Source organism: Rhagoletis zephyria, unplaced genomic scaffold (genome assembly GCF_001687245.7).
Source record: "Rhagoletis zephyria isolate East Lansing unplaced genomic scaffold, Rhagoletis_zephyria_1.1 Rzeph_scaffold_00719, whole genome shotgun sequence".
Taxonomy (NCBI): domain Eukaryota; kingdom Metazoa; phylum Arthropoda; class Insecta; order Diptera; family Tephritidae; genus Rhagoletis; species Rhagoletis zephyria.
The window spans coordinates 115,538-136,087 of record NW_016157803.1 but is presented as its reverse complement, the minus strand read 5'-3'; the positions used below and the strand labels follow the sequence as shown (position 1 = coordinate 136,087).

The window sequence follows — 20,550 nt, the reverse complement described above, 5'->3', positions numbered from 1 at the left end:
TCCGACTTAGTTTTGTGAGATCTCTACAAAAAAAGGAAAATAATTCTTTTCACAGGTTTTTTTTTAGTCCAATACCAATAGTTTTTTACTTGAAAATAACACAAAAATTGGAAAAAATGTTATAGAATATTTTCGATTTATTTTAACGTTGTGTGTACAAATCACCGAGAAGAAATAATTTTTTCTCCTAAAAACTCTATTTACAAAAAAATCGAATACCAATAAAGTTTTATAATTGAAAATCGAACAACATATTACAAAACTCGAAAAATGCTATATAACATTTTCGATTTATTTTCACGGTATTTGTGGAAATCACTTGGGAAAAGGATTTTTTGATCAAAAAATATTTTCACAAAAAACACAAACTCATGGGACTTTTCTATTTGCAATTATTAATAAAATATCACAAAAATCGGGAATGTTATATACTATTTTCGATTTAATTTCATGTTACTTGTACAAATCATTGAACAAAAATTTAATTTCTTTTACTTGGGTTTTCTATTTGAAAATTTTCCCAAAATATCACAAAAATCTTCAATATTCATGTTTAATTAACATTCCAAATGCTCTCGTGAGATTTAGCTCTGTTAACATTCTTCTTTTCTGCNCCATCAATATTCATATTAAATTAACATTCCAAATGCTCTCGTGAGATTTAGCTCTGTTAACATTCTTCTTTTCTGCTTTGTATTTTGCTTTCGCTGTTAAGTATTCCAAATATTTGTCGCTCTTAAAATGCGCTTCGCCAGTTTAGTTGGCTCGAAAAATGTGGCATTCACAGTTCTTGGACCTTCTCTATAAATATACGTTCTCTGNGCTCAAAAAATGTGGCATTCACAGTTCTTGGACCTTCTCTATCAATATACGTTCTCTGGTTCAACCGCACTTTGGAGGAACACTAGCGAAAGGTGGTGGGGAACTGCCATCGGAATTGGGATAAACACATCCAAATGTTCCTGTTGGCCTATCGCTCAGCTGTACATGAAACTACTGGCCAATCGCCGGCTAGGACGCTCTTTGGAAGTGATTTAAAACTGCCGTGTCATTTAGTTTTCGGAAGAGGTGCTGCCCCCACAATGGACGAAGGTAGTCATTGGAAAACGCTGCAAGATGACATGGATAAGTTACACCATCATGTGAGGCAACATACCCAGCTAATGAGTGATAAGATGAAGGATCGATTTGATTGTGCTGTGAACTCTGAGGGATTTAAGAAAGGTGACTTAGTACTTCTTTATAATCCGCAAAGGAAGAAAGGGATTTCCATACAAGGTGGTTAAATGGCTTAATGACGTGGTGTATCGTATACAGTAATGCAAAACAGGACAGGCGAAAATCAAAGTAGTTCACCTGGACAGATTGGCTCAGTTTGGATAGAAGAATATTGTGTCTAATCGGGACGATCAGACTTAAGCGGAGGACAGTGTGACGGATATTGAAAAGTCGCGATACCACTAGCTACTTGTAGAGTTATTGCACCTGTTACTTTTCATACTTGTTGTTATTTTATTCATTTAATTTAGTGTTCATAGAAAATATTGAATTGTCAAAAACGGAAAAATTATGAGTAGTGAGATTTTGAATAAAGAACAGATAAGTTGGTTGACGAACTTTATTCGACAATTCAGTGATCGAACTCAGATACAAAGAGACCTTGAGAAGGACGTTACATTATTATACTATAATTAATTTTTTTTAGATTCTAATTAAAATGTTTGCAATTTTAGTGAAACCTTGCAGAATATTTTTAATTTTTGTACAAAGTTCGATCCAAAACCTGAGATCTACCACATTTTTTTCCAGATTATACCACACAAATTTATTTTAAAGTCCGATCACTGGAGACTGCTCGCAAAATTGCAATGTTTGTGGGCAAAACGTCCAACTTGATTGCGGATTGATTTGAACCAACGTTTTCGGCTTGCAATATGTCAATGAGATGTATTTGTTGTAATTCATTATGTCATTTACTACCATTATGCGTAGGCCAATTCATCAAATCATTTCATGCGTTTGAGTAGAAACTGAAAGAATGAACACCATTTCATGATTTCAATTAACGCGAAATAGAGTTTATGCACTTAGTTTTTACTCATTCGTGAATTGGACTACGCATACATGTGATACTTATGCTTTTAATTTATAAAGTAATTTTATGTTTTTATACTCTTGCTCCCTCATGAATATATGAATTCGTGATAAGAATATATGAATTCGCCTTGGAAGATAGAAAGCGAGTAAGAATAAATGCCGAACAAAGGAATTTGTCTTCTTTCAACTTAAATAAATGCATTTTGCAAACAAAAGTGCGTACGTTACTTAGTGCCTTGGTAATGGCGAATTCGTAAGGATCTATTGATTGTATCATACAAATTTTCATTTATTTGTTAAACATACAATTACTTCCATTACAACCCGGTCCTATGGATGCTAGAAGCGCGAATTCATTTAAGGTGGTGTTACCGGAAAATGAATAAATAAATTATATGTATATCAGAAAATTTATAAGATGAAATGAAATTATTGTTTGATTTCTAACCAAACCTATGTATGTAATTCAATCGCCTAATGGTTTGCCGAACCGTAAACATATGTTTACACATCCAATTTCGTGAGTAGGTACCTGGTACGTTTAAGAAGCTTCACTTCTATCATTTGTACGGTGTTACACACGCATTTTATTTTGGTAGGAAAAATCTCACTCGTTCTCATGTCTGTTTACACGAGGAGTTCTCACGCGGTTTGAAAGTAAAATATGTAATAATATATAAACTTATGCAAGAATTACAGAATACAAGATTGCAGTGACAAAACAAAACAAAAGAAGAAAAAGGCGTGAATAAGTGGAAATAGAATAAATGACTTTGTAGTATTCGCCAAGAATAAAGTAACGGTAATGTTGTGTTCTCTACATTGCGATAATTATGTAGTATTTTGTCATTCAGGTGTTGTGAAGAATGTTTAATAGACGCAAAAAATTACTTTTGGGTCTCCTGTCCCCCTATGAAGATAGAAAACAACAAGAGGAAGAAAGTGATAATTGATATTACGTCGGTCCATTTCTAAAAAAAATATGAAGTATTTTAATATGAGTTAATATTCATGAAGAACACAGCGTGAGAATACTTACACCCAACGAATTAACGAATGAATGATCAATGCATTTCGTAAGTCCGTTATTACACGATGTAGAAAATAAAGGGACCGCTAACCCTCTCTTGTACCTAAAAAGTAGATATGTATTTTTACGTGTATAAGTTTTTGATAGTGGTTAACCTCTCCTTTCGGTACCACATATAATTTCACTATATATATATACTAGAAAACGCGTTGAAATGCTTATAAAAATAAGACAAAATGTCCCGACAAGTTATTTTGCTGTCTTCAGGATATACTTAAAATTGTGTGCTTGTACCGAATATAAAGGCTAAATAATGGGTACAATTCTACTTGCATTTAAATCATTATTTCGCATCACATGCTAGCGTTTCCTCTTATTCCGTAAAATTTATGCTTTGCGCTCCCTCATTCCCTCACTTTTATGACGTCACAACCGGTTGCTCACAGCTTGATTTTCGCAATCTTTTATTCTATCACTCTTGCGTTATTAGGCATCTTACACTGTGTACGGCTGATAATACAAATTTTCAACGCATAACATATGAGAGCTGAGAATATGAGTGAGAGTGTAAGAAAACTCTCAAACGCACTTGTTACATGGGTAAGAATATTCCTGTGCTGAGAACTTATGAGAACTCCACGATAAGAACGAATACCCACTCTCATTACTTGTTAGACGGTGAGAATGAGAGTGAATTCCTATTCTCTAGGTATTTACTCTCATCGTTTACTAGCACCTTTAAGCTGCGATCTATTATAGCACGAAAAATTGTAGTTGAAAAGGTAAGTTTATGAAAAGACATAGATGAGTGGCAACACTGTAGTAAGCAACACTGAGGGCTCCAGTAGTCGACAAAATTCTGCGTATACAGACTGCGTTTAAGTATACGTTCTGCGTTCTTGACTAATTTCAGCTTAGAGCTCAGTATATCCAGTTAATAAAATGTGGTGAAGTAGGAACGTTCGATATCGTATCGATTATCCTGAATATCGATATTTCATGGCACGATAATAGATTTTTTGAATCGATATTCCAAGGTCGATACTTTACATCGATACTTTACCCGCAATATCGATATTTAAGTTGAAATTTATTTTTCAACTACAAAAAAGTGTATGGGAAAATACTGTACTGTGTGATTTATTTAGCTCTTAAGTTTGACAAACCGCTTGAGTCGACAGACATGCCGTTTTAATACTCAGTAAATATGCAAATTGGAAATAACACAATTAGGTGAGTAGATAGGCAGGTTTAATATTCTATTCAATTGGGAGTAGGATTTTGAACATCGATTTTTTCAATATCGATATTGTTCAGCCCGATATATCGCCATATCGATTTTACATGCGAAGATTCATGATATCGATACTTTCTTAAATATCGAACACTCCTATGGTGAAGTCCTTTAAGCCTGATATACACAGCCCAATTCTGAATATTCCCGAGGATTTAATTTCTCGAGGATTTTACTTTTCTCGAGAATAAAGTCCTCCTATTCGAAACTGCCAGGGAGCAGCATTTTGCCCGAAAATTTGGGAGTAGGAAATTCGAACTTTCGAAGAGCTGTGTGACAGTTATTTTGACAACTCAACTCCCGCCATTTAATATGCGTGTTATACACATAAAAGTGTGTTTCACATATAAGAGTAATTCATATTAAAGTTGTTAATAAATTATATAAATCTGTGTGTTTAAATTAAAGCTCAATCTTTTAACTACACGGGTAAGTTGAAAGATTTTAATTTGGATCGCGCGTTTTCTTGTAATAACCCGAAATAAGTAGGCAAATAGGATAAGAGTACCCTTTGCCAAGTCCAGTTGCCACTGTGAATTATGGAAGCCACATTATTAATAAACTAGTGCTCCGAAAATTTAAGTATTAGTGCTAAATTAAAACTTAGTCTTTTAACCACACATGTAAGTTGAAATATTTCGATTTCAATCGCGCGTTTTCATGTAATAAACCAAAATAAGTGTACAAATATCAAAGGGTACCCTTTGCTAGGTCCAGTTGCCACTGTGAATTTTGGAAGCCGCATTATTAATAAACTAGTGCTCCGGAAATTTAAATATTAGTGCTAAATTAAAAGTTAGTATTTTAACTACACATGTGAGTCGAAATATTTTGATTTCAATCGCGCGTTTTCATGAAATAACCCAAAACAAACTTGCTTCCATTAGGCTCATTAAGATTTCTACCTGTTTCTCAAAAAAATGAAAGGGTTAAACGTTTTATTACACCAAATTTCCTTTAAATTGTAATTAACTTACATTTTTGTAGCAGTTCCCTTTTAAAATACCGGTGAAAATTCTCCCAGAATAACGAAATCAATTCTCCTCCTTTTTGACATTCGTAATACTTACTTTTTTTCCCGAAATACATTTTCCCTTTTTCGAAGATCGTTTAGAATAGGAGAATAGGGAAAAGAGGAAAAATTCTCAGGGAATTTTTATTCATGACAGTTCAATGCGAGCGTGAGCGTGAGTTTTTTATTTTGACCAATATCTTCGTTATTACTCAACTTTTTGCTATAGTTGAGACATGAAAAAAAGAGAATTAAAATATCTTTCAGAATTATAGAATAAAAACTAATTTAAAATGCATAATATGCCACATCCGTCAAAACTTGCCGTTCACATGCGAATGCTTTGCGTATGCACACAGTTGAGTGTGAGCTCGAGAAAAAGGCATTTTAAATTAGTTTTTATTCTATAATTCTGAAAGATATTTTAATTATCTAGGTCGCGTATTCATAGTCCAGCAACTAAGTCGAATCTAACAAAGTTGCAACTTAAATTTAAGTACCAACATAAAATTTACCTCTATTCATAGTCGCATTTCAGACTTCTACTAATGGCTGGTTTTCATTAAGGAATATTCGCTGACTACATAACTGCCAGCGATGTCATTCTTCCAAAAAGTGTTTTCATTACATGCCATAAACTGCCATGATACCGATTGAAAATGATTGACAACAGTTTTTGGAGTCAGTCGACTGACATGCCGTTTCCACTCCACATGGCAAAAATATTTTGTAAGATGAAGACCCTGGCCAGCTCTTTGTCAGTTTGAAGTTTGAATAAAATAGATCGAAAGCAAATAAATAAAATGATTAAAAGGAATATTGCAGTGGCCGGTGCGGCATTGTGTTTAATAATAACTTTGAAGGCGTGGAGGAATAAAAAAAAAGTTAAAAGGCCCAAAAAGTGGTGGATACGACCGGGTTTGACCCTGAGAAAAACAAGTGAGTTTTACAGCACACTTCGTTTGAAACTGCGGGAACAAGATCCCTTCTGGTTTCACAACTTTTTGCGGATAAACGTGGAGGATTTCGATTTTTTGGCAAATCATTTGACCCAGCACATTGGAAAGAAAGATTCTCGATTAAGGGAATCCATCTCGGTTGGAGAAAGATTGGCGGTGGCGCTGCGATACTTAGCGACTGGTGATAGTTTTGGAAGTTTGATGTCTGTTTTTCTTTTAGGGAAAACAACAATTTGCAATATAATACGCGAAACCTGCGAGGCAATTTTCCGAACCCTAAAAGATGATTTCCTAAAAGTATGTAGATTTCTGTGTTTGCATTTACGATCTGAACAGAAAGTGTTATATTTTTTTTTTTTTGTTCAGATGCCAAATTCTCCCGCTGAATGGTTAGACATTGCAAACAAATTTGAAGAGAGATGGAACTTCCCAAATTGCTGCGGTGCACTAGACGGGAAACATATTATTATTCAAGCACCTCCTAATAGCGGCTCCGAATACTTTAATTATAAAAGCCACAACAGTATTGTCTTAGGGCCGTTTGCACCATGTCTAGTTAACGCTAACTGGAGGTACATCCTTCAGTTAAGCACGTTAACTGCTTTATCGATCACATGTTATATGATGGGTGTCGATAACGTCGATAAAGATGTTTGACTGGGAGTTAGAATTAACTAGACATGGTGCAAACGGCCCTTAATGGCAATGGTAGACGCCGATTATAGATTTTTGTTTGTTGAAGTTGGAGCGTACGGTCGTGAGTCAGACGGAGGAGGTTTTGCAAGGTGAGATACCCACAACGTACAAATTTTATAAAAGTGGTACCCATAAATATACTTTTTGAAGTGAAACTTCTTTGGGTTCGGTTGGGGGTAAATGTAAACATCGATGTAACGAAAAAGCGAGCTCTAATTCCAAACGAAAAAACGGCAGCTTTCAGCTCCGGTTTGTAGTAACCGAACATTGAACAAATGGCCCTAAGATAAAAGTTGTCGGTAAGGTCAAAGTTAAGGTTAACTAAGATTTAGGTTGAGGTTGAGATTAAGACAAAATTTTCTTATTATGCAGAAAATACTCAATATGACGTGGTAATAGGAAGAAGTTTCATTTCAATCGCGCGTGGGATCCACACAACTATTTTTTTATTAACATATATATATTTGTAGATGCCCACTTTCAAATGCTCTAGCTGAAAATACAATTAACTTTCCACCTCCAAGATCGTTGCCACATGAAGGAGATCTGATGCCGTCTGTGATTGTTGCTGATGACGCCTTTCCACTTAAACCATATCTCTTAAAGCCATTTTCTTATCGCGAACAAGTAATGTCACACAAAATCATTAATTATAGACTTTCTCGAGCCAGAAATGTGGTGGAAAATGTATTTGGCATTTGCGCGTCGCGGTTTAGAATCCTTAGACGACCAATGGATGTTAAGCCTGAGACTTCTAAATTCATAGTTCTTGCAATATGTGTACTGCATAATTTTCTAATATCAAGAAATTCAGTATATTTTAAACGAAGGGATGTTGACAGTGACATAAACGGCGAAGCATTGCCCGGTAATTGGCGAATGGAGCTCGGTCAAAGCGAAACTTTAAATTCTATTCGATCAAGCAGTTCTTTAAGTCGCCCGGCAGATGATGCATTGCAAGTACGACAATTATTTATGAAGTACTTCATGACACCCCACGGAGAGGTACCCTGGCAATACAGCAGGACAATTCTGCATAATTCATTCATTCATTTATAATTCATTTTAAACATACACTTGTGATCAGCTAATTAAGCCAGCAACATTTTGGTAATTTTGGTTATCTTTCTTTTGTTTATTTAATGTTTATTTTTCCATAAAAGTCTAGCTCATTATATAACAAACACCATATTAATCCAGATTTCAAACTTTGTGCAAAAATTATGAAAAATCTGCAAAGTCGGCTAAATTTTCAACATTTTATGCAGATTTTGTTGTTGTTGTTGTTGTAGCGGCTACAACAACCCCGCCCAGATCGGTTGGTATCTCAGTCGTTGTCGTCAAGTTCCACTAACGGCAACCCTAGGAAGCGTGCAGCTTCTGTGGGATCTGTCCACATGGACAAGGCCGTTAGGGTTGTCGGGTTTTCCGGGCATACGAAGAGATGGTTCGAGTCATGTGGGGTCTCTCCGCATGCCGGACATTCGTTCGGCACATCCTCATTCAGCCTACTCAAGTAGGAGTTTAACCTGCTGCAGTAGCCGGAGCGAAGTTGAGCGAGTGTAGTGCGTGTCTCCCGAGGCAGATGAAGCTCTGTCTCGTCAATGTCCGGGGGTGGTATGCCTAGAACGGCATTCACAGGTCTAGAGTCTACATAACTCGAGACTGAGTCCCTGTGAATGCCGTTCAGGGCCTGTCTGTACGCTGTCGGGTCCAGAGGTTGCTTAATGAACCTCTGGACTTCGTCCGTCAGTTCATATAGATGCCTCCTGACGTGCCTAGGCGAGGGCTCCTCTGCAAGCAGCTGTCTGTTTGGGTGGCCACTTCTGTGGCTCCCGATCAGGAACTGCTTGCAGAGCATTATGTTGTGCTCCTTAACTGGGAGCATTTGCGCCTCGCCGTGCAAGTGGTGTTCTGGCGACATCAGGAGGCATCCCGTCGCTGTCCTAAGTGCCGTATTTTGTACCGTCTGTAGCTTCGTCCACTGCGTCCTACTAGTCCCTGGCGACCACACTGGCGCTGCGTAGTTCAAAACCGGCCGGCCTATTGCCTTGTATGTTGCCAGCAACGTTTCTTTGTCTTTGCCCCAAGTACTGCCGGCTAGCGACTTGAGGACCTTGTTGCGGCTCTGTACTTTATTGACAATAGCGGTTGAGTGCGCAGAGAAGGAGAGCAGGCTGTCGAATGTTACTCCGAGTATTTTGGGGTTATTCACCGTCGGAATTGGTGTGTCATCGACGTGAATCCCCAGCGGTAGCCTGACCTCCTTCGTCCAGGTTGTGAACAGGGTCGCGGAGGATTTCGTAGGGGAGAGGGCTAGACACTTTGCAGTGAAGAAGCGAGAAAGTTCGGAGAGATAGCCGTTTACTTTCAAACACAGGTCATCAATTCCATTCCCAGTCGCCATGATCGAGCAGTCGTCGGCATAGGAGACAATCGAGACTCCCTCTGGTGGTTGAGGGAGCTTTGAAATATAAAAGTTAAACAGTAGCGGGGAAAGGACACCACCCTGAGGAACCCCCTGTTTTATTTTTCGCTGCTTACTCGTTTTGTCTCTAAATGTTACCGACGAATGTCGACCACTCAGATAATTTGCCGACCACCGTTTGAGCCTCTGTGGGAGAGAGGAGGCCTCTATATCTTCTAGCAGCGTGGAATGGCAGACGGTGTCAAACGCCTTTGACAAGTCCAACGGAGTATGCAGTTTAAAAGCCCATTAAATTCTAGGGTAATAATGTGCAAGTCTTAAGTTGCTAAAAAATCGCGTTGATTTTTAATAATTTTTTTTTTCATACAAAAAAAATTGTAATGCAGTCAGAAAAAAAATATCAGCAACTTAGCGATTAGCGAATTTAATGGGCTATTAAACTGCATACTCAGAAAAATACTAAAAAAATCTGCATAAAATGTTGAAAATTTAGCCGAAACTTTGCAGATTTTTCATAATTTTTGCACAAAGTTGGATTTATATGGTGTTTGTTATATAATGAGCTAGACTTTTATGAAAAAATAATAAACATTAAATAAACAAAAGAAAAATAGACAAAATTTATCAAAATGTTGCTGGCTTAATTAGCTGATCACAAGTGTATATACATATTGGATGATTTCATAGTATTTTGGCAATTTATTTATTATTATTTTTGTGAAATTTGTGCAAGCTTTGAATCCAAAAGCATGCGAATTGAGCTGGAATGCCCCACATGCCAAACTTATTAAACTATGACTAATATAATAAAAGTAAATATGTATATAAAATACTGCTAGAAATAAACAAAGTATTCACTACTTTCTTAAAAATGTAAACCAGTTCTTGCATTTGTACTGTTATTTTATCTCAGTATCACATTTTTTTCATTTGGCACATTTGATCAGGTAATAAAGTCCATACATACAGTGACGAACAAATGTATTGGCACAGTGAATTTTTCGCAATATATGCAATGATATATAAAATCAAATCTCCAAACTTTGTGCAAAACTCAGGAAAATTCAATAAATTTGCAACTTTTTATTAAGACTTTTTAGAAAAATTCTAGGAATGCAGTTTTATAGCCCATTCAATTTTGAGTGAGTGCGAAAAAATTTTGTATACAGTCCCGAAAGGGTCCCAAACCGAGCCCCAACTGGTCCCAAACTACTCCCTAACTAGTGCCGAGCTGGGCCCAACCTAGCCCCGAAATGGTCCCCAACTAATCCTGAAATGCTCCTGAACAAGTCCCGCCTTCTAAGACTTAAAACATTTTTTCACGCTCATAATTATTATGAAAAGACTTTTATAATATAAGTCCTTGAATAATAATTATAGATGACTCAAAAAAATTCAAATTTATATTAATATAATGATTATTGATGGACTTTTATTCTTTTCTCTTATAATGGTTATGTTTCTGGTTCGAGAAAATGGCGTTGATTTTTGGCAATTTTTTTCACGCAGGTCTTCCATACAAAGTGTTAAGTTTAAAATAACTCACCAACGTTGAAACTGCTGAGTGTTGCGATGCTTTAAATAAAGAAACTGCTCCTGCTGCGATTCCTGCGGGTGGTAGTTGATTGTTGCCGCCGAAGGTTATCTTGCCAATATGTTGGCTGAGCCGTTTTCCAACGCTCGCTGGATTTCGCCTCGCAGCAATTAACTTCTCAAGGGGCTACGCCCTAGTAGCCGAAAATAGCAGGATATTTTAAATTCTTTTCACTCGCGCAACTACTTACGGTTTTAGAAAAATGAAACACTTTGATTTTAACTTTAAATTACAAAAATGAGTTGAGTTTTATTTGCGCGTGTCCGCCAGGTTTGAAAGTACGAGTTCGATTGATTTAACATTCGTTTTTTCACTCGGCTTTAGGTACCTGTGGAACGTATGTTCCAACAGGGCTACCAACATTACGACGGCGCTGAATAGTGCTGCCGTATTGTTAGCGGTGCCATTACATCACCCTCCTTGAGAAACGATTTTTGCAAAGTGATCAGGCTTGGATCTGTTAAAATTATTAATTGTAATGATTTTAAAATTATATTCCCGCGATTTTTTAAGCTAGCAATCGTGAAATGACGGAAAAATTCATCGTCTTTTGGCCATTCAATCTCCTTAATTTTGTGTTTGCTGGTTTCAATTTCAAGCCTCGAAAGTAAATTATCGAAATTCATTATTTCGTTAGCAAAGACATAATTAAGTAACTCGAGTTTTTTGTGTTTAATATGTGCACAAATTCGTAAGTTTTTAATTTTATCATTTTTATCATAAGTAATTTCTGATCTAATACGCGGTATCTTTTTTGTAAAATTGTAAGAAAATTTATCATAAACGTTTAATTTCTGTGAGTTTTCGTGTTTGTTATTGTCTTTGTTTTGTATTATTTTGTCGTTTTCTCGTCTAGTCATTGATCTCGTCTGTACTGCCAAAATATTTTTCGTTGATTCCCTTATTTCGTCTATCGTTATACGTGAGAGTGCGTCTGCGCCTCGTGCGAGAGGAAATTTATCCGCAATAAGTTTTTTGTTGACTGCGGGGAAATCAACGCACATACGATATGCTTTTTGACCATTAGTAGACTTTTTAGGCACCAAAATTAGAGGACTATTGTAATTGGAATAACTTCCTTCAATTAAATCGTTATCTAGTAATTTATTAACTTGGCGAGTTATCTCTTCACGTTGGGAATATGGCAGACGATAATTTTTTACATATACCGGGTCAGTGTCAGTCAACCTTAGTTTCTGTTCATAAAAATTGTTTAATGTCATTTTCTCGTTGTCAAGAGCGAAAATGTCGGCATATTTTATGCAAAGGTCAAGTAAATTGCTGTTAGCTTTTGTAGGGATTTGGATTTTTAAAATTATTATTAATTCGTTCGTTCGGGGGTCTTCTGTCTTGGTCTTATTAATTGAGTAAACGTGATAGTCGGAAAGTTTTTCAGTCCGAATATTTACATTCTTTACATGTTTTACTTCATCTGTGGTATTTATAATTTTAATAATTGGGTTACCGCTATTAACTATGCATCTTGCTGTGAATACACCGTGTTCAACTTCCTGCGATTCTACAAAAAGTGGATCCGGCGAATTGCCAAAATTGAAAATTCGATAAACTTCGCATCTGGGTGGTATGATACAAGTGTCGCTTTCGGTTCCGTGTAGGATTGGTATCGCGACTTTTTCATTGCCTACCCAGAAGGAAATACAATTGCTTGCATAGCTAATAACGCATTTGTTACTTTTTAGAAAATCTTTACCCAGTATACCATTAGATGGTATGTTAAAATCATCGCTTACTACATGTAACGTATGTTTAATGTAAAAATCAGTAAAAGTCAAGATTATGGTAATTGTACCTAACGTAGAAACTGTATCAGAAGTGACACCGGTAATGTGAATTATATCGTTCGTATTTATAGAAAAATGTTTATCAATGCTAGAAAATTTGATTAAAGAAATGTCGGCTTGCGTGTCGACTAAAATCGTACAAAATTTGTTTGAACCATTAATTCGCAATTCAATAAAATCAGAGTAATTTAGATTTAGACAGTATATGCCTTTTGTTGAAAAAGAAGTATTTAGTTGTCCATTTCTTCCGCCCTCAGTGTTCGCTCCTGAGGGGCGTGGGCGTTTAAAGCGCGCACATTAGCATTACTGCGTGAATTTGGACGTCTATTACTATTATTGTTGCTGTTATTGTTTCGATTGTTGTTTGATGACCGATTCCTATTATTGTTGAAATTGTTACCGTTATGCCTTGAACCGTTATTGCTGTACCTACTGTTATCAGCGTTATTATTGTACCTATTGAAATTTGAGTTGTTTTGTCTGAAATTGTTATTGTTGTACCTATTAAAATTGTGCCCTCTGAAACTACCTCTAAAGCTATTTGGCCTATTTACTCGGGATCGAAACGCTAACACTTGGCGCTCTTTCACTTGATTATTTTGTTCGACTATCATTTTTGCTACTACGTCCTTTGAATCACTGAAGGTAGTTGACGATAAAATTGATTTGACCAAATCCGACCGAGTATTGAGTCTACAAACGTTTACTGTTTGCTCGACTGCCATTTCATGAGCCTTAGACTGTGTCATACCTTCAATGATCAAAGAGCGCTCTAAAGCATCCGAAAGCTCCTCGACACGCTTAGCAAATTCCGTATAATTGTTGTTTATGACATGTAAAGATGCAATTTTCCCAGCTACAACTTTCGAGTTGTCTGGCTTTATTCTATTTCTCAACGCATCTTTTATTTGCCTAACTGAACTAACTTCTGTTGGAATTGCTTCACGTGCCTTGCCTTCGAGTTTCGATTTCAAAAATGATATAAAAGTCGTATTTAAGTTTTCATCTGCAAAATCTTCAATTAAATTAATTTTGTCTATAAACGATTCAAGTGCTAGCGGATCTCCATTGTAATTTTCCCTAATGATTGAGGCACAAAGACTAATAAACGATTTTTTCTGTTCAGGGGTAGCCATGTCTAAAAATTCTTGAAAAAATTTAGAAATATTTGGTGAACTGGTAGCTGTTGACGGCTCGTCGGATATTGTTAGCAGATCTTTAATGGATGGAAGTGAAGTACTTCTTTTAAGACTGAATTGTACCGAAGCTTCTGACTTGGCGTCACTAAATTCTTCTTCTGACTCAGAGTCAGCTAAGTCTGATTGGCAAATTAGCGATAAGCTATCAGGTGGAATCCTAACGCGACAATTCAGTTTATTAAAGCACTTTGCTAACTGTTCCTTGCAACGAGCTAATTTAACTTGGACTTCTTTGAGATTACAGGTATGGGCCGAACTATTACCAATAACTAGTAATAAAATATTATTATAAGCTGTGATAAGCGAATATTTGTATTCGTTTAATTTTTTCGCATTCGAAGACAACGGCCTATTTTGTAAAATGCGTTTCGTAATCTTATCAAAATCTGCTTTATATACTTTAAATTGTTTATCGAATTCGCTCATAACCGGCTAATCTCAAAGAAGTGGAAACCCAACATGTACGAAAACAAGCTATCGTTCACCCTGTATAAAAAATAAAAAGAAATTGAATTATGAAAAATACTTATGTTTTTCTTCAGTAGGTCATCGGCTGAAAAATCGCATGCAACAAGGGGTTTTCATGCAGTTGGGATATCGGGGATTTCGTGCAGTTCACATGCAAGGCAAAAGAGTTTAATTTGTTTTTGAAACGTTTTAATGTATGTTTTTAATAAGAATTTATCGAATATAAACGGTTTTATTACACATGTACATCGGTATATGGGTTTGTAATCTTTTAATAAACTCCAGGAAGTTATATTTTGGTAAAAAAAGTATTTAAGAAAGAAAATCGATGTAATCGATAAGCATCCGCAAACAGTGCTAAGTCACTTAAAGCTAGTAATGTTATATTGTTGAGAAGAACGTCACTTATACCTAGGTGGATACATGGATCTAATTTCTTTATTGAAAATTCACTTTTTGAAAAATTTTTCAAATATAGGTTTAAGTTTAATGTTAAGTTTAATTTTTAGGGTTTTGTTTGGCTTGGTAACTTTTGATGTCGATGGCTTTTTTTTTTTGGAATCAGAAAAATATATTTAAATGGTCACTTGTAGCTAGAAATTTTTAATGAAAGCAAAATATCATCTAATAATAGGTATATGTATCATGAAAATGGGGTAATTAGAAATGCTCGTTTGTATCACTTTCGTACTAATAAGGAAAAATCAATGAATATGAATCAATCATTAAAATAAATATATATGTATATATTGTATCAATATTTAGGAATGAATATAATATTGTTTGAAATTCACTTGTCCCTGTCAGGACTGTCAAAATTTGCATGAAAGCAATGGTTTTAGTTTTTCTTTAATTCACACATCAAAATGTATTAGTATGTAAATTTTTTTTTTTTAAATTTTAGAGTCAAAAAGGATTTGAAAAAAATGTTTTAATTTAACACATTTGCCTGTTTTCCTTTGGCTTCGACAGTGAAATTTAAAAAAAAACGTGTGTACATATGTATAAGCAAAAGAATGTACATATGTATATTACATATAACGAACCGCTACCACTGCCGACTTGTTGCTCCCTCGCTGCAGTCTGTACATCAAAATACCGCAAATTACTCCGTTGGTTTGTTGCTATACTTCAGCCTCCCGCGCTGCTGTCTTAAAATGGTAGTTGTTGTAAATTTGTTACTATAATTTGTTGTTGGTCTCCTAATACTCTAGATATAGCGCGAGTATGCCGCTATGCGAACGGTCGCGTGGGGTACTGCACTATTTATCAGTGTACCTCTGTTTGGCTGGTGTTATGCCTGAACGCGACCGCCGTATGCCCAGTTACAGTGCACAATACTGTTGTACGCGCGTATGGGGCTTTCTATATTCGCGCGTGTGCGTGTGTGTATGGGAAGTGGCGTGACTTGCCTTAATTTTGCTGTGGAGTTATGTGCTAACTACGTAGTTGTTCGTATGTATATACATAGCGGTACTTTTGCGTACCCGTTGCCAAATTGCCGTTTGCTCGCGTACTGCTCACTGTACAGTTGCGTATATCTATATATATAGCGGTACTTTTGCGTACCCGTTGCCAAATTGCCGTTTGCTCGCGTACTGCTCACTGTACAGTTGCGTATATCTATATATATAGCGGTACTTTTGCGTACCCGTTGCCAACTGCTCGTGTACCTATTTCTCACTGTACAGTTGCGATAGTAATTATTACGCACTATAAAATTTAGCCACCACACCACTTCACACAACCGCTTTTTTTAATTTTTACTTTTTAATGATTTTTCATTTTTGCTCGGGTTGGCGCCCTCGGACACTTTGGCACCTTAGCCACGGTCGCCATGTTAAGTTTAAAATAACTCACCAACGTTGAAACTGCTGAGTGTTGCGATGCTTTAAATAAAGAAACTGCTCCTGCTGCGATTCCTGTGGGTGGTAGTTGATTGTTGCCGCCGAAGGTTATCTTGCCAATATGTTGGCTGAGCCGTTTTCCAACGCTCGCTGGATTTCGCCTCGCAGCAATTAACTTCTCAAGGGGCTACGCCCTAGTAGCCGAAAATAGCAGGATATTTTAAATTCTTTTCACTCGCGCAACTACTTACGGTTTTAGAAAAATGAAACACTTTGATTTTAACTTTAAATTACAAAAATGAGTTGAGTTTTATTTGCGCGTGTCCGCCAGGTTTGAAAGTACGAGTTCGATTGATTTAACATTCGTTTTTTCACTCGGCTTTAGGTACCTGTGGAACGTATGTTCCAACAGGGCTACCAACATTACGACGGCGCTGAATAGTGCTGCCGTATTGTTAGCGGTGCCATTACAATAGTATGTTCGACAATTATTTTTTGTATGGAGAAAATGAGCAACACCTTCGACTAAAAAAATTGCCAAAAACCAACGCGATTTTCAAGCACCTTCAAACTTGCACTTTCTTTAAAATTTAATGGGCTATAAAACTGCATTCCTAGAATTTTTCTAAAAAATCTTAATAAAAAGTTGCAAGTTTATTGAATTTTTCTGAGTTTTGCACAAAGTTTGGAGATTTGATATTTATGTTTTTTGGTTTAGTATGTGCCATATTTTTATAAAAAATTATCGCAAATAAATAAGATAAAAAACTTTGCATACATAGCTTAAAATTAACTGTGCCAGTACTTTTGTTCATCACTGTTTATATACTGGTGGCCCGATAATTAGAAACGATTTGTTTTTAAAAGTTTTGACCATTTATTTTTATGTATTACTTTTAATTTATTTTTTAAGAAAATGTATTTCATGTTACAACGAAAAATATGTAACTCAAAGTTTTAAACTTTGTTCAAGAGTGATAACAATTCGAGACAGTTCAAAAAATTTTCATCAAACTGCATACTTGAGTTCTAGAGATTCTTATTAAAGAGTTTGAAATTTTGATGTTAATTTTTTTGAACTGTGTCGAATTATTATCACTCTTGAACAAAGTTTAAAACTTTTAGTTACATAATTTTTGTTGTAACATGAAATATATTTTCTTAAAAAATAAATTAAAAGTAATAAATAAAAATAAATGGTCAAAACTTTTAAAAACAAATCGTTTCTAATTATCGAGCCAGCCGTGTACATATATTTATGTACAAATATACATTTAAGTACACTGGCTAATTCTAGAGCTACTTAAATCTAAATTGTACATTTTATTTGCAAATAAGTAATTGTTAAAAAACTAATATCGCATTTGTGTGAGGCCACCTTAACAAAACAAAAAAAATAAGCATTCAATTGCAAAATAAATATTTCAAAATAAATATTATATCCTGATAAGCAAGTATTAGGTTAAATCTTCTGAGAAGACACTTGTGTTGCTTACAGCTATCTTTTGAAAGTTTAAAATCACTTCCTGTACGGCCACCTTAAATTCTTTGGCGAGGAGTGGATTTTCGATATCCAGCTCCCGTCCACTTGACGAAACAAATGCTCCCAAATCGTCCCACTTGTCCGTTTTCGATGCCGAAGTTATTGTTTGCAAAGCACTCTCGACAGTCTTAGCAAAATCGGCGTCTTCTTTTTCCATGCGCCGCCGCTTTGCCGAAGGAGTTGGTGTTGTTTTGGATGTTGACGGCGTCGATTCCAAATCATCCGTTTCCAAAAACTCGACTTCATACATGATATCCGTTGGCTGTAAAGATAAAAACAATACCTATATACATATATAGAAGTCGATTAATTATATGCGATGTAGCCCTAAAAGCATTGATGAAAAGTCGTGTCGGTGCTATTGGTATTTTGGATTAATTGTTATAATATTTATGTAATTATATCGATATTACTCGGCAATAACGGCACAACTCAAAACTGAAAAAATAAGTCCTCACTGCTTTTAAGTGGCTAATGTCTCTAATCCTTGTATAATTGATGTCTAAGGGCCGGTTACTCAATGTCTGGTTAACACTAATCTGCGGTGAAATATCGTTATCGACGTCTTCGGCTCCATAATATACCACTGTGTCGGTAACGTCGATAACGATGTTTTACCTGTAGTTAGTGTTAACCAGACATTGAGTAACCGGCCCTAAGTTAATACTTTCGTAAGGATTTCTACAGTATGCAGTAAGGACTAGACATGGATAATTCAAGGATTAGATACATCAGCCACTTAAAGCAGTAAGGGCTTTTATTTTTTCAGTTTTGAGTTGTGCCGTTATTGCAGAGCAATATCGATATGTACACACATCCATCAAATTTGAAGTTGTAGAAGCCGCAGAGTTTAACGTGGGCTCCAAAAATTTCAGAGAGTTGTACAGCTGGCTCAGTTCACTCAGTCTTTTGGCGCTTTGACCACTTTTTGTAGTTGCCATTCTATTAAACGCCGCCTAAATATTGATATTCGTATTACATATTCGGATTACAAATACACAATTTTATTTTGTACTTCATTAAAAACTTACGCGGAAGGAACACCGAAGGCTATTCCATTTTATAGTCACTTCTAATCGTGGCAATTCTATTTCCTTTGCTACATCATCCCAAAGAGCCTCCCTTAAGTTTCTGTCCCTGTATTCTCTGGACAAGTAGTTCCAAAGGCCCTCCCGTATCTGGACAGCTTCTATAAGCTGTTCTGTTTGCTGGCTTCCGCACCCGCTTCTTGGTGTTGGCAATTGTTGCGCTTGAATTATCCATTTTGCTAAAATTGTAAGTTATTAATTAAGTGGTTACTCAATTTTCATCCAAAAATTACCTTTTAATGATTTGAAAGTCACTTATTTTCCATAAAAATGATTAAATTAAAGAAGTTTTAAGATTTTTGGTTATCGCGCCTATCCAACTGTCAAACACAATGAATTTGACAACATGCTGGCAAATGTATTTTGGATGTAAAATGTTGCCACATGTAATGATTGACATCCAAATATCCGTTCTCATTTGGACGTCATTTCACTGAGCCAAATATGTCGTCAAATGAAAATGATCCCATATGACAACCTGTTTTCACCTAAATGCCAACTGTTGCCACTGAATATGCCAAAATGAAAACCAGCCTTAAGTAGTTTCGACTTAGTTTACGATATAGCAAAATGAGTGTGAAAATGTATCGATTTTTCTTTACGATATTTTGGAAAAATTACATTTTTATTAAATAATGTCAAGTTTGATCATCCGTTTATGTAATTTTTATTTTCATTCCATGATTATACGAAAGAATAAGGTACCATTTTCTTGTTAATTGTGTGAAATAGCCAGAACCGCAGTGATGTGAAGTCGATGTTTATCGAAAGCATGGTGTGAAACATACAAATAGTAGATATCTAAATGTTATGCACAATTTTACTTTAAAAGAACTAGCGTGAAACTGACTTATTATTTGAGAATTTATCTAAATTATTCCAATTATAAATTTGTGATTTAGCTTTATTCGAATTGTAATACGCATTTAATTTGATCTTCCGAATAAAATGGATCTTTGTAAATTTTAATTAGAGATTATTCAATATTATCAAAATCACCCTCTACCAACTTAATTTTTACATATTTCGTCTGTTTTCCCTTGATAAAATACTTCTTCCTAGTTACGACTTAGTTGCAACTGCAGCCGAAACTAAATTTTAAGTTGGTACTTAGCCAGAAAAGTCGAAACTAAGGCGACTATGAATAGCTTTAGTTGTGACTTAGAATAGTTTCGACTTAGTTGAGTACTAAATATGACTATCAATATGCGCCTATCTTTTTATGTCTCAATTATAGCAAAAAGTAGGATTGTCCAATATTCATCGATATTCGATTTTATCGATGATAAGACGTAAAATATCGATTTTTTATAATCGATCTCGGACTATGTAGAACATCGCCACATCGATACCTTGCACACATAATCGAAGTGCTGATGATTCCAGATCGTAACTGTTCATACATACATATGTACATACATATGTAGTTACGACTTTTGCATTTCAGGTGACGATATACCTGAACGTGGTGGTACGTATGTAAAACTATGATT

At 35.7% G+C, this 20,550-nt stretch overlaps 2 protein-coding genes across 2 annotated transcripts; both read right to left on the bottom strand.

Moving 5' to 3' along the window:
* Positions 1 to 12,441: 12,441 nt before the first annotated feature.
* Positions 12,442 to 15,220, bottom strand: LOC108361233 (rho GTPase-activating protein gacZ-like). The gene is made up of 2 exons (XM_017613807.1): positions 12,793 to 15,220; positions 12,442 to 12,677 (listed from the first exon to the last, which is right to left on the bottom strand). The coding sequence occupies exon 1, from the start codon at positions 14,535 to 14,537 to the stop codon at positions 13,143 to 13,145; it is 1,395 nt and encodes a 464-aa protein (XP_017469296.1). The 5' UTR covers positions 14,538 to 15,220; the 3' UTR covers positions 12,442 to 12,677; positions 12,793 to 13,142.
* A 1,922-nt stretch (positions 15,221 to 17,142) lies between these two features.
* LOC108361232 (uncharacterized) lies at positions 17,143 to 19,649 on the bottom strand. Its single transcript, XM_017613806.1, has 4 exons — positions 19,291 to 19,649; positions 19,001 to 19,236; positions 18,785 to 18,925; positions 17,143 to 18,231 (listed from the first exon to the last, which is right to left on the bottom strand). The coding sequence occupies exons 3-4, from the start codon at positions 18,908 to 18,910 to the stop codon at positions 17,884 to 17,886; spliced, it is 474 nt and encodes a 157-aa protein (XP_017469295.1). The 5' UTR covers positions 18,911 to 18,925; positions 19,001 to 19,236; positions 19,291 to 19,649; the 3' UTR covers positions 17,143 to 17,883.
* Positions 19,650 to 20,550: the final 901 nt, after the last annotated feature.

Excerpts from the sequence above, each read along its gene's own strand:
- LOC108361233 (XM_017613807.1), bottom strand. The coding sequence starts at position 14,537 with ATGAGCGAATTCGATAAACAATTTAAAGTATATAAAGCAGATTTTGAT.
- LOC108361232 (XM_017613806.1), bottom strand. The coding sequence starts at position 18,910 with ATGGCAACTACAAAAAGTGGTCAAAGCGCCAAAAGACTGAGTGAACTG. Across the intron at positions 18,232-18,784 it reads CAACTTCAAATTTGATGGAT|CCAACGGATATCATGTATGA; the intron begins GTGTGTACATAT and ends TTATCTTTACAG.